This window comes from Mirounga angustirostris, unplaced genomic scaffold (assembly GCF_029215605.1).
Source record: "Mirounga angustirostris isolate CCGP_5_RB_7025 unplaced genomic scaffold, mMirAng1.0.hap1 SCAF_7, whole genome shotgun sequence".
Taxonomy (NCBI): Eukaryota; Metazoa; Chordata; class Mammalia; order Carnivora; family Phocidae; genus Mirounga; species Mirounga angustirostris.
The window spans coordinates 113,516,526-113,529,028 of NW_026991715.1; the positions used below are offsets into that span (position 1 = coordinate 113,516,526).

A 12,503-nucleotide genomic window follows, 5' to 3' on the forward strand; every position below is an offset into this window, starting at 1 on the left:
TTAGATGAGGGTTATAAGGGTGGGACCCTCATTATGAGATCAGTGCCCTTTTTAGGAGAGACACCAGCCAGTTTGCCATTTCTCTCTCTCTCTCTCTCTCTCTCTCTCCAGACATGTGAGAACACAGTAAAAAGATGGCTATCTGCAAGCCAAGAAGGGAGCTTTGACCAGAACCCTACCATGTTGGCACCTTAATCTTGGCCTCTGGAACTGTGACAAAATAAATTTCTGTTGTTTAAGCCACTCAATCTACAGTATTTTATTGTGGAAGCCTGAGCTGAGTAAGATAGCCTCAAATCTGTAGATCAGTCTGAAGAATACTGTCATCTTAACAATACTAAGATTTCTGATCCATGAAATGAGATTTCTTTTCATTTATTTAGATCTTCTTTAATATTTTATAATTTTCAGAGTATAAATTTTACACTTTTGTTAAATTTATTCCTATGTATTTTATTTTTGACATTATTGTAAATGGAATCATTTCTTAATATTATTTTCAGATTGTTTATTGTAACTGTATAGAAATTCAATTGATTTTGGTATATTGATCTTTTATCCTGAAACTCGGATTAACTTGTTATTTCTAAGAGTTTTTTAGTGCATTCCTTAGGATTTACTATATATAAGATCATGTCATGTGCATATAGAAATAACCTTACTTCTACTTTCTCAATCTGGATGTCTTTTATTTCATTTTCTTACATAACTGACCCAATAGGAACCTGCGGTACAGTGCTGAATGGAAGTAGTAAGAGCAAACATCCTTTTGTTACTTTTGCCTTTATAGGCAGGCAGGCAGTCTTTCACCATTAAGTATGATGTTAGCTATAGGTTTGCCTTTGTTCTAGAAAAATACTTTTGCTGAATACATAATCCTAACTTTACAGTTATCTCTTTCAGTACATACAGGAATTATTCCACTGGTCTCTGGCTTCCTTGTTGCTACTGACATGTTAGCTCTCAGTCTACTTACCATTTGTAGGCAGATGATCTATTTCTTCTCTCTGGCTGTTTTTAAAATTGTCATTTGTCTTTGGTGATCTTCAGTTTCATTCTGATGATGTATACAGGTGGATTTCTTTTATATTTTTCTACTGGGATTTATTAGGTTTCTGGATCCAAGGATTTGTGTCTTTGAACAGTTTTAGAACATTGCATAACTGTCATGACTCCAAATATTGTCCTCCCACTCAGGTATTCTATTACACATCTCTAGAACTCTGATTGAATATACGTCAACCCTTTCCACTATTTTCTTCATGTATAAACTTATCTTTTATTTTTACCACTTTCTTATATTTCTGGACTATATGTATATACCTTTTTCTTGGCTAAATCCTATAGTTCATTAATTCCCTCTTCAGCAACATCTAATCTGCTATATAATCCATACACTGACTTTTAAATTTCAAACATTATATATTTTTATTTCTAAAGTTTTGTTTCTTTTTCAAATCTGCTGTGCTATTTGTTATAATGTGTTGTTTCTTGCTCTTTTTAAATGGCTCTTCTTACCTATTTAAATGTATTCTATGTAGTCATCATATAATGTCAAAAAATACCAATTTATGGGGCGCCTGAGCAGCTCAGTCGGTTAAGCATCTGCCTTCGGCTCAGGTCATGATCCCAGGGTCCTGGGATCAAGCCCCACACCGGGCTCCCTGCTCAGTGGGGAGCCTGCTTCTCACTCTCCCTCTGCCTGCCGCTCTCTCTCTCTGTCAAATAAATAAATAAAATCTTTTAAAAAAATACAAATTTATGAAGTCTTTAAGGTTCTGATTCTCTCTTCATTGTTTCTGTGGCTCTCCCTCCATTATGATTTGTGTGTTTTTGACTGTAAGTTACTCATTTTGCTGATAATGTTACCCGTGGGAGTTCTTTGAGGTCCGGAATAAAGCTGAGTTCCTCCAAAGAGGAATATCACTTGTTTCTGCCACTTGCCAAGTGTGGGATGACTTTCTTTTAAATTCTGTTTCGCTTTTTTAAAATTTATGCCAATTCATAGCATGAATATAGAACATGAATCCATGTTAAGGGTGGATTATAGGTAGACGTTTTGATACAAGTTTTATTCTCCTCTACCCAGTGCCAAAGTTAGTACAGACGGTTTCATTGCTGTCTCCTTCTCCAGTTTATTTCTCATCCATCCATACATTGAAAGTAAGATTTTTGTAGGGGAAAATTTCAGCTTTACTCAGAGGTCTCCTATTAGATTCCTACTTAGACCGGGCTCTAGCCTCTTCCTATGTCTCCATGATCTATACAGCCATCAAGGCAAAAGCACAAGGTTGCCAAGGTTTAGCATAAACCATTAGGATTAAATCTGGCATTGGCAGTCACAGGAGGATTTCTGCTTTTATTTTTGTTTTTCACCTCTGCAGATTCTTTCATGTCAGTGCAGTAGTGAATGGTAAAAGAACTATAGAAAAATTCATAGAGATTTTAACTTTTTCAAATGAGGCTATTTAGGGTAACTATAACTGGTTACTGCTGGAAACAAAAATTCTCTCATTTGTTTCACTTCTAAGCAAGTTGACATTGAAAACAGTCAGAAAAGTAAATCTATTTTTTTCCCTTAAAATCTCCATGAAAAGATATTCTACAACCTCCCTGTGGTTGATTGTCAAAATGGCCATATTCTTCCTTTCTCTGCATTCACACCCTTGAAATCTGCAAATCCTCCCACCAAAGGCAAAGTTTATTTCTCCATAATCGTGAACCTGGGTCGGCCACTTGACTCGTTTTGGCAAATGGGACATTGGCAAGTATGACATAAGCTGAGGCTTAAAAAGGTCTTGCTTTCTGAAGCTTGCTCTCTTACTGTACTTGGAACTCTGAGACCATCATGCAAATGAATCCAAGCCAGGCTGCTGGAGGATGAGAAGCCATATGCAGGCACTCAGCCCAACAGCCTGCCAACCACTGCCAGGTGACCCACCAATATCATTGTGATGAGGCGAGTGGAGACAAGGAGAGCCAGCTCAGCCTGGGAGAACTGCCCTGCCAACCCAGAGGATCATGAGCTAAACAAAAAATTATTTAAACTATTAAATTTTGGTCCCAGCAAAGGGTAACTAACATACTTTCTTAAGAATACAGTTGCACAGTCGTAGCTCAAAACTCCTTAGAACAATTTTGTTGTTTTTATCCTTTTTCCTGCCCCAGCTTCTAGTGATGTAAAAATGGTCACTCGCCAAGACCCTTTCGCAGGTCAGCTTACACTAAAGGGGTTTGCCAAGTCTCAATACAGAATTTAAATCACATCAATTAAAATATATTCCATATGTGCTTCCATTAAAAACATTAGGAAATGTGAATATGTAATTGATTTGCTCAGTGCAGTGTCTAGTGAGATCCTGAGGAAGAAATCCAGAATTTTTCTCAACAGCAGTGTAAGTCAATCTCAGACACATGAGACTGAGGTTGGAAGCAATTACTAAAATGAAAAGATCTGAGGTTTCAATTGACCTTAAATTCAATATACGTCAATTCCGTGGAGTGGCTCCTCAGGAGGTCAATCCAACATCAATCATATTAACAGAAAGGGTACCCCCACTGTATTTGGCGGACCTTGAGAACCATGGTCTGTTCTGGGCACTATCCTTTTAGAATGATAGTGACAAACCAGAATGGATCAAGGAAGACTCCAAGATGATACAAGTTGGAATCATTTCAGATGAGGCTCAAAGTAAGGACCTGCAGTGTAATCAGGCGTGCGGAGACCTGACTACAAGTAGGTGAACGGCAGCCACAGGGAACAGCACACATGCAGTATTGAACAAATCTAGAGCAATCTAGATTGAGAACAAATCTAGAACCAACAGGTGGAAGTTACTGGTTTGGGGTCAAACATTTTCTAAACCCACGGGGCCATCCAACCTCAGAATGGCTGCCTTGTGGAACAGAAAGCCTCAAGAAGTGGAGGCTGGAAAGGCATCTATCAGGGCCAGAGGGCTCCCTGGGCTCTTTCAGCAGAGTCCTTCTTTATTCCTGCTGCTAGTTATCCTGCTTCTTTAGGAACTTGTAATTTAAGAGTCCAGAGGTAACCCAACATCCACCTGCTTCCAAATTACAGACCTTAGTGAAGTCATAATGTACCCTGTTAAACCTCACCTTTGAGGATTGCCACACGGTCATAGAATAGGTGCTCATCTCAGAGCCACACTGAATTGTAGCCAGGACAGCTTGCTCATTCATTCACTCTCAAATTGATTTATAGGCACAAGACAGGAGTCTCTCCAGCTGTGCAGGTTAAGCTTGCAGGATTGCCTTTTTCTTCCTGGGTCAGCACTACCACTCTGAGGTCACCAGCTTCCCTCCCTCCCCCACGTCCCAACTCTTTCCTTCCTCTTCACTCCACACTGCCTAAGGGAGAGTTCTCATAAAGGCTCAAGGAAAGTTTCTTTAGGCCTGCAGAGGTATCGGCCTGTATGTTTTCTGCGTGCCCCTGTGGCATGTCCTATGGGTGAAACCAGGGCCTGCAATCTGACAGGGGCATTGGGAGTCTGGGCCTCCTACCTTGACAGGTGAAGCATCTGATGTGGAAGTGGTTATTGTGGACACGGACCACTTCCCCTTTGCAGGTGTCTCCACACCGGTAGCACTGGATGACATTGGAGCTGCCTCGGGGATTGTAAGGATTCTGCTGATAAGGAACTGCAGAAAGAAACAAAGAGATCACTATCCAGAAGGCCTTTCCTCTTTAGGAACTCTGTTAGAAGACATTATCATAATCCTAACTGGGAGAAAAAGCAGAAAGCGTGCAGGTAATTAGCCAAGTACCTTCAATACATCACCAGGCTGCATGTGCCAAGCCAAGGCACCATCAGGATGTGAGTTCATAAGTCTCCTGAAGCAGGCAGAGACTTACGAGTGAGCGTAACCTTTCTTTGCCATAATAGAGGCCAAATTCACGGAAGATGAAAAGTAAAAGAAGAAGTAGAGTATTTCAAAGTAAATGATCCAGAAATACCATTTCTTGGGTGATTTCTGGATCAAAACCAGGTCCCAAATTTCTCAAAGAGAATTTGGTTTTTGCAGTTGACATGGGTCTCAAAGAATTGGGTGATTGATCCTGCCTCCAACTGGCCTTTGAGCAAAGCAAGTGACATCCCCTCTCTGGGCCTCTAGTTTTGACATCTATGAAATGAGGGTGGTCAGTGGTAGCACAGGCTTTACAAAAGAGGCACAAAGGGGAGGCACTCTAGTTGGAAGGAGGTTGGTGCGGGGACTCATCTTAAAGCTGCCTTTGAGTGGCACTTTCCATAGCACTGAGAAAATGTCAAAAGTATATAATTAAGAAAAAAGATCTGGTAGAGATTAAGGAGGAGCTGAAATCAGTAGAGGTTGGGCATTTGATGATACTGTAGAGCTCTACTAGCTTATGAATCTATTACCCTCTTGCCTAGACTCTCTTATGGCTACTTTTCCAGATCTCCTGTCCCTGAGATATACTTTGCTGGACCACTCTAAAATCTGGTTATCTGGTTTTTAATAATAGTAGGCACCTGCTTAGAATTAAAAAAAAAAAAATCAGGGTTGGGAGGGATATTGACAGCTGTCTGGTCCAATCTCATTATGTATAAGCTACTGAGATAACTTTGCTAATGAGGAACTAAATCTTCTCTCTTGTAGGAAGCCCCTAGGGGGATCAGGAGAGAACTCCTCAATTCCTCAATTTTCAAAGTTGAAGCAACAGTCCAAAATCTTTTGCTCATACCCTATTAGGAGAAGGCTCACTCTTGTCCTGGCTATAAAGATGACCACCTGATTGGAGGGGAATTTGATGTCTACTATTTAGACATGCAGGCTTACTGCCTAAATTTTGAATAAGCATATTATAAATTAATCTGGACTCACATGAACTTTGAACTGCAAAGTAACTTAGATAATACTCGATTCAGGGCTTCTTGACCTAGTGTGGTAGTTGTTAATGGCTGTTCACTGAAAGTTGAATCTTTTATTCTAGGCACAATGAAGGATGGCACATGGTGTCTTGCTTGGCAATGAAATGTGAATGGAAATTATGTGTGTCACTTTCAACTGGAGCCAGTTTGTGATCTGCCATATTGCCTTTTCCATAACCCAGCAACCAGTGATACCCCAGATGGTGTGCAGGATGCATCAGCTTGGATCCCTGATTGAGTCCTGGAGCACAGCTCCAAGGCTAACCCAGGACGAATGTCTATGGTGAGCAAGGAGGAATTTTTGTTGTTATGGCCTTGTTACTGCAGCATATCCTGATGGATACACCTGGGATCTAGTATTTCTAATTAAATATAAAATTTGGTGTTATGTACATTATCCTACAGCTCTCTTCAGATTCTCAAAGATGGCCTCCATAATTGATCTCAGCTGCCTTCCTCCTTTTAAAGACAAGTAACAGAAAAACAGGACTTTTTTTTTTTAAGATTTTATTTGAGAGAGAGAGAGAGAGAGAGATTGAGAGGAGAGGGAGAAGCAGACTCCCTGCAGAGCAGGGAGCTCAACACGGAACTTGATCCCAGGACCCTGAGATCATGACCTGAGCCGAAGGCAGATGCTTAACCAACTGGGCCACCCAGGTGCCCATGGACTTTCAATTATCTTCCACTTACAGGTCTCCTGAATCACCAGTGCCCTGTAAAGCAAAAAGCTGGTTACTGAGCCCTGAAAATGTTGAATCTGACAACTCTGCTATCTGAGGTGGGAGATAATATCCTTCTCACAATCTTTGTCTTGAGGAGTCCATGCCCCTTATTCAACTTTTCTCCTGTCTTAAATTTAAGACAAAATTTAAGTGAGTTAGCTAGTTAACAAAATCATTAATTAATTCACTAAATGGGTTAATACATGTAAAGCATTTTGAAAAGTGCATGACGTTCTTCATAAATGTTCACTGGTACCATGATCATCACACCTGCCCCACAGCTCAGAGCAATCCTTCCCCACTCCCAGAATGTCCATAACCATTCATCCTGTCTCCTCTTCTTTCTCTGATTCGTGCTCACCAACCCTGGAAAATATTTCACTCTCCCCTCTCCCACCAATTTGTGAGAAAAATGTAGATCCCGTTTATCTGGGCAGTGTAGTGATCCACAATTGTTGAGGGAAACAAAGCTGGGAGTCTGAAAAACAAGTAAGAACTAACAGGATAATCATCACCAACAGTGATGAGAAGTCTCAAAAGTATCCAAAAGTCCCTCCAGAATCACTGCACGAATTCTCATTTACCTCTTCTAATTTAACCTGCCTTATTGCTCAAGAACCAATTTCCAAGATCAACTCGGTTTCTCCCTGATTTGATTTTCTGGGGGAAATTGATTTGTGATCATGGTCTTCAGTCAATACTCAGCCTTTGAACCATTCAGATAAAAAGGTATAAAATCTGAGTGAGGGGACAGATTAGGAAAATGGGTTTTCTGGGGGCAGAGCTAGTGATGGGCCCCCCAGCCCTAACTCTGCCGCTTCCCTCAGGATGAGTGTGCTGCTTTGGTCCTGCTAACTGTGGCTGGAAACCCACAAATGTCTGATATTTGTAAATAATCCCAGAAATAGAAATGCAGCCATTGTTGTGTGAGTTCTTCCAGATTGCGCATATAAACGATGATTACAAAAGGGCAGCAGTGTAGCAAGATTTGAGCTTATAGATGCGTGAAGACCTTTCCTTATCTAGATAGTGCCAACAGGAGCTCTAGGGGTCAAGGGACGCTAGGCTGAGATATGCCATATCTGCTCTTGCCCTGAAAGCCACCTCGTTTCCAACAAGATTTTGTATCCTTGGGTAATTAAATCAACGACATAATCAAACCATACTCTGTGGGTCTAGGTATGTGGAGAAGGTGCCATTTCTTCCCACCAATCTCTAGCCACCCCCCTCCCCCGCAGAACATTGAAATTTTATTGTTGATTTTCTGCTGGTTAGTATTTCCACAAATTTTTATCTCCGAAAGTACTAGAAACCAGCCACATGAGTCATAACATTTGCCTTATGTACAAATGTCCCTTGAATTTCAATTGACTTGTACTTGATTTTTGAACAGCTTGTCCCTGACAGCAACATTTTAGAGTAGCCATGGGCCTCAAAGGACATTAGCTTTGCTAAGTTGTGAAATAACCCATGAAGTTACCAAGTTTAGAGATCATGTGATATGTTTCTAAAATGCGTGTAGGGAATCTCTGGCTTCTGTTTAATGTTATTTGGCCAGTAAAGGGCACCTAGGAGAGACATTGACAGTTCCTAGTCTGTAAGGAGTGCTGTCCAATAGACTTCTGAGTATAGAAATGTTCAATATTTACACTGTCCAATATAATAATTACTGCCATATGTGACTGTTGGGCGCTTGAAATATGGCTAGCGTGACTGAAGTACTGAATTCTTAATTTTATCTCATTTTAATTAATATAAATTTACATTTAAATAGCCACATGTGGCTAGTGGTACCATTATTGGACATTACAACTTTATAGATCCACAGACGGAACACCAGGCACTGAGACTAGGAAACAAGAAATGAAGTCTGGTTGAATCCTATGTATATAAAAATAACATGTAAAAATTAATTCGGGTGTACCACCTCAGACTTAAATTATTCCTTCTCATCCTTGAAGTGTTTTAAAGTTGTACTCAAAAGCAGTTTGCAATCGGAACCAATTACACACACATTCACCCATCCTGAATTTGATCTAGAAACAAAAGATTCCGAGCAATGAAATAAATACTAATTTTTAAAAAAATCACAATTTTTCAGTTACTGCGAGACTGGACAATCTTAATTTTTCCAAGAATAGAAGCAAAGAAGTCAATTGGCAATGGCTGTCAGTCTACTTTTTTAAGACAGAAAATCAGCTAGCCAATGCCTTTGAGATGAAAAAATGAAGGGTCTGAAACAGACGCACAGCAGACCTTTAGTTCTACGGGAAAACACAACTTAATTCCACGACGAAATTTGCAAGTAAAGCTCTTCCCAAAGGCGACAGAGATCATTTAAAAGTGTTGGAGCCCAACAGCAAATCGGAAGGGGAGGGTGGCTGGCCTCCCGGTAAGCTGAAAGGAGCACGCGAGTCAAAGAGCAAGAAATAAGCTCGGCACCCAGTTCCTGCACCCGGCTTTTCTCCCTCCCTCCGGCTGGCTGCCGCCCCGGTCTCAGGGGTTTCTCGTCGACAAGGCCGGGCTGCCATCAGATTAGTCTCTTTTAAAAGCAGATATTAGCATGCTTCCTCCCTCACAGATAACACGACCTAAGTTACGTTCTCCTTACCGATGTGGTGCCTGCAGGATTGGTCCTTCCTCCCCTGAGGGTGGCCTGACCTTGGAGAAAAAGACGTCCCTCCATTCTAACCGAGTCATCTTTACAATCGTCTTTAGAAAGTAGAAGCACCTATGCTATCCTGGGGTATAATTAAAAGAGTGCCAAAGCTGACTTGGAGACAGCACAACAGCTGTGAAAAATGGCTGGAAGTGTAATAAAAACAGTGGTGCTTCTGGTCGAACAGTGAAACACCAAGCAGGGAGAATCAACCAGTTCCAAAGCGAGCTTGCAAACGCCCGGGGCCCTGGGAGGCGGCCGGGTGCTGCCACTGTCACATATCGGCAACTCACGGCTCCATTAGGGCCCAAAGTACCCGGAGTGTGTTCACAGGTATTTCCTAAGTACCGAGCAGGAGAGCCGACTGTGGATCCAGGCATTTCGCGGGTAGAAAGCCGTCTGCCGGGCGCCTGGGTGGCTCAGTCGGTTAAGCGTCTGCCTTCGGCTCAGGTCATGATCCCAGGGTCCTGGGATCGAGCCCCGCATCAGGCTCCCTGCTCGGCGGGGAGTCTGCTTCTCCCTCTCCCACTCCCCTGCTTGTGTTCCCGCTCTCGCCATGTCTCTCTCAAATAAATAAATAAAAATCTTTAAAAAAAAAAAAGAAAGCCGTCTGCCTGCCAGGTTAGGGTGGGGTCTGTATAGAAGAGCCTCTGGTCGTTTACAACATGACCTTGAGTTTGGTTTTGGAGTTGAACCGCGGTCTGCAGCTCTGATTCTGGCTCCGGGGGCAAGACGGCAGTGACATGGGATCCCTGCGCTGAGAGGCACCAGGCGCGGGGGTTCAGGGCGTGGATGCTGGAGTCAGGAGGGCTGAGTCTGTATTCTAGCAATGCTGCCTGCCGGTTGTGTGACCTTGAACGAGTTAAATGCATGACGACACCTGTCTCAGTTTGCTCATCTCAAGAGTGGGAACAATGCAAGTCATCTGTGAGTATTAAATCACTTAAATTATATAAAAGTGCTTGGGACACTGCTTAATAAATAAAAGCAATAATTGATATTAAAGGATCTCTGAAGTCACGCACCCCCACCTCCAACTCAATGCAGGAATTCTTTCTGAATTGCGCCGTGCCACTTAACCCCGACTTTGGCTCAAACATCATCAAATCCATTTTGGGACCAGTCCAACTTGGGCAAAGGTTTTCTGGTTTTCCCTCCCTGCTGCTGCTCAGGAAGAGAAACCCCGGCTGCAGCCCGTTCACCACCTTAAAGCAACCTCTTCTTCCCCCCCACCCCCACCATCGCTGAGCTTTCTGTTTATGGGTTTCTGCGGGCTGCAGAGGTGGGTGGCTGACACGCTTTGGATGTATCCTGCAGAGGAATGTGTGAATTGGGTGTTTCCTGTTGTGGGAAACAGAGGTTATGATCTATGTTTTCCTGAGGCGGTGTATTTTGGGCACATCTGCTGTTTCCAGGGGGACGTGTTGGCGTGTCAGTCGTGTGTGCATACTTAGAAGAGGTGAGTGATTTGTTTTCTGAAAACTCTGCTAGGGAGACCGTGAGAGCTGCTTTTGGTAACCCCTAAGGGCCCTGTGTGTGTATCTCATTTTGTCATGACATCTGTGTTCATCGTGCGGATCCCTGGTACCCATCAGATCTCCCTGGACTGGGAGGTTACCTAATACAGGAGATTGGGAGCCTCGGGGCAGGGACCATGCGTGTCCTGTCTGCCTCTGCACTGTCCGTGCCAGGCGTGTGAGTGCTCAATGAGTACTTGATGGATACATACAAGAACGAATAAGATGAGTCCCATGCTTTCATTTAGCAAATGAGCAGGCTGAGGCCCAGAGGGAGAGGGAGAGAACTTAGGCTTCCCGCGTCATTGTCTGAGGCTGTGTGTTCTAGGGTAACAGGATAAAAGAGAGCGCAACCTGCAGCATGGCCCACGAGTCACAGAAAGGTGAGGGAGAGAGTTCACTGAAGAACATATTTCCATAAATCTGGAGTCATGCTGAGGCTTAGCATTAGCCTAGGTGGGCTGAGGGGGTGCAGGTCAGTGGTCCAAGATGCAGAAGCATAAGGAGGGAGCTCGGAATGAAGCCATGCATGAAGAGCGAGCAGGGGCAAATGCCCAAAGAAAGGCCTGGAAGGATAAGAGATAGTATTTGCAGAGTGGGTTACTCCGTCAGGAACTGGGCTCAGCAGCGTACATATGCCATCTCACTGAGTTCTAGTAATTCAGGAGGGGCGGGTATTATTACCCTATTTTACAGATGGGGAAGCTGAGGCCCGAAGAGCTGAGGTCCCTTGCCCACGGCCATACCATTAGTAAATGGCAGAAGGAGGCAGTTCTCACCACGAAGCTCTACTGCCTGCCATGTAGAAGTGCCAAGGGCGGGGGTGGGGGGGTCCCTCTGGGGAGGGAGTGGGCTTAAGGGAGGCTACCAGGGGTATCTGATTAACCCCCCCCCAGTAATCATCCATCCATTATCCAGCTGGTTTAAAATAGGTACATAAATTTCACACAGACTGAAGAATAATGCTTGCGGGGTACAGACCAGGAAACTGGGCGCAGTAATTGAGCATCTGTGGCTGAGGAGGAGGATGAAGGAGCCGTGATGGCTGCCCCCGGGGCCAGGGGATGGCCGCCTCGAGCCCCTTCCCTGGCCCCGGATGGACAGCCAGACAGGTGTGTGTGTGCTGGCAGGTGCCGCAGGTGCTGGCAGGTGCCGCAGCCCTGGCCACGCTTTCCCGTGTCAGCAACACGGTCTGTCACCCCAAGATGCTACTGTAAAACTTTTGCCGCCACAGAAACTCTTCCCCAGCCTCTCTCTCTCTGCCAGGCTCAGCAGCGTGCTCCGTGGTCACGGAGTGAAGCTGGCAACATGGCTCGAGCCACCTTCTCCCAAAATGTGCTGTCAGGACACGTGTCAGAACGGCAGGCTCTTGGCCAGACAGACGGCTCTAGCCCGACAGCCAGCTACCGCATGACGGCTCCCGCCGACGGACCTGCTAGACCCAGCTGCTCCCTTACCCTTAGCATGACCAGGGCCCCAGGCGAGGAGGCCTGCCCCACGGCCCGCGGCTGGAAGGTGTTCTTCACGTGACAGTGAAGTCACTCGCTAAAATGGGAACTGCATGTTCGTTATTGATTTGGTAAATTCAGAAAGCTGGTCTAGATACAGAGTCATAGAATTAACTTCCCACTTATTTCTATGTTCATCTTATCATTGTGAAAAAAAAGAAAAGAAAAAAAAGAAAAAACCTGTATAC

At 43.8% G+C, this 12,503-nt stretch overlaps 1 protein-coding gene across 5 annotated transcripts in view; it reads right to left on the minus strand.

The window, feature by feature from the left end:
* The window catches only part of ABLIM3 (actin binding LIM protein family member 3), a 109,850-nt gene that overhangs the window by 67,685 nt on the left and 29,662 nt on the right, over positions 1 to 12,503 (minus strand). For 4 of the 5 annotated variants that reach the window (XR_010413261.1, XR_010413262.1, XR_010413260.1 and 1 more), the window contains exon 3: positions 4,522 to 4,659. The exons of the other annotated variant lie outside the window; for it this stretch is intronic. Coding sequence is in view for 1 of the 4 variants with exons in the window: in XM_064596683.1 (XP_064452753.1) it covers positions 4,522 to 4,659 (138 nt within the window). In the remaining 3 variants the exon portion in view is untranslated. The remainder of the gene's footprint in view (positions 1 to 4,521; positions 4,660 to 12,503) is intronic. 5 annotated transcript variants of the gene reach the window in all.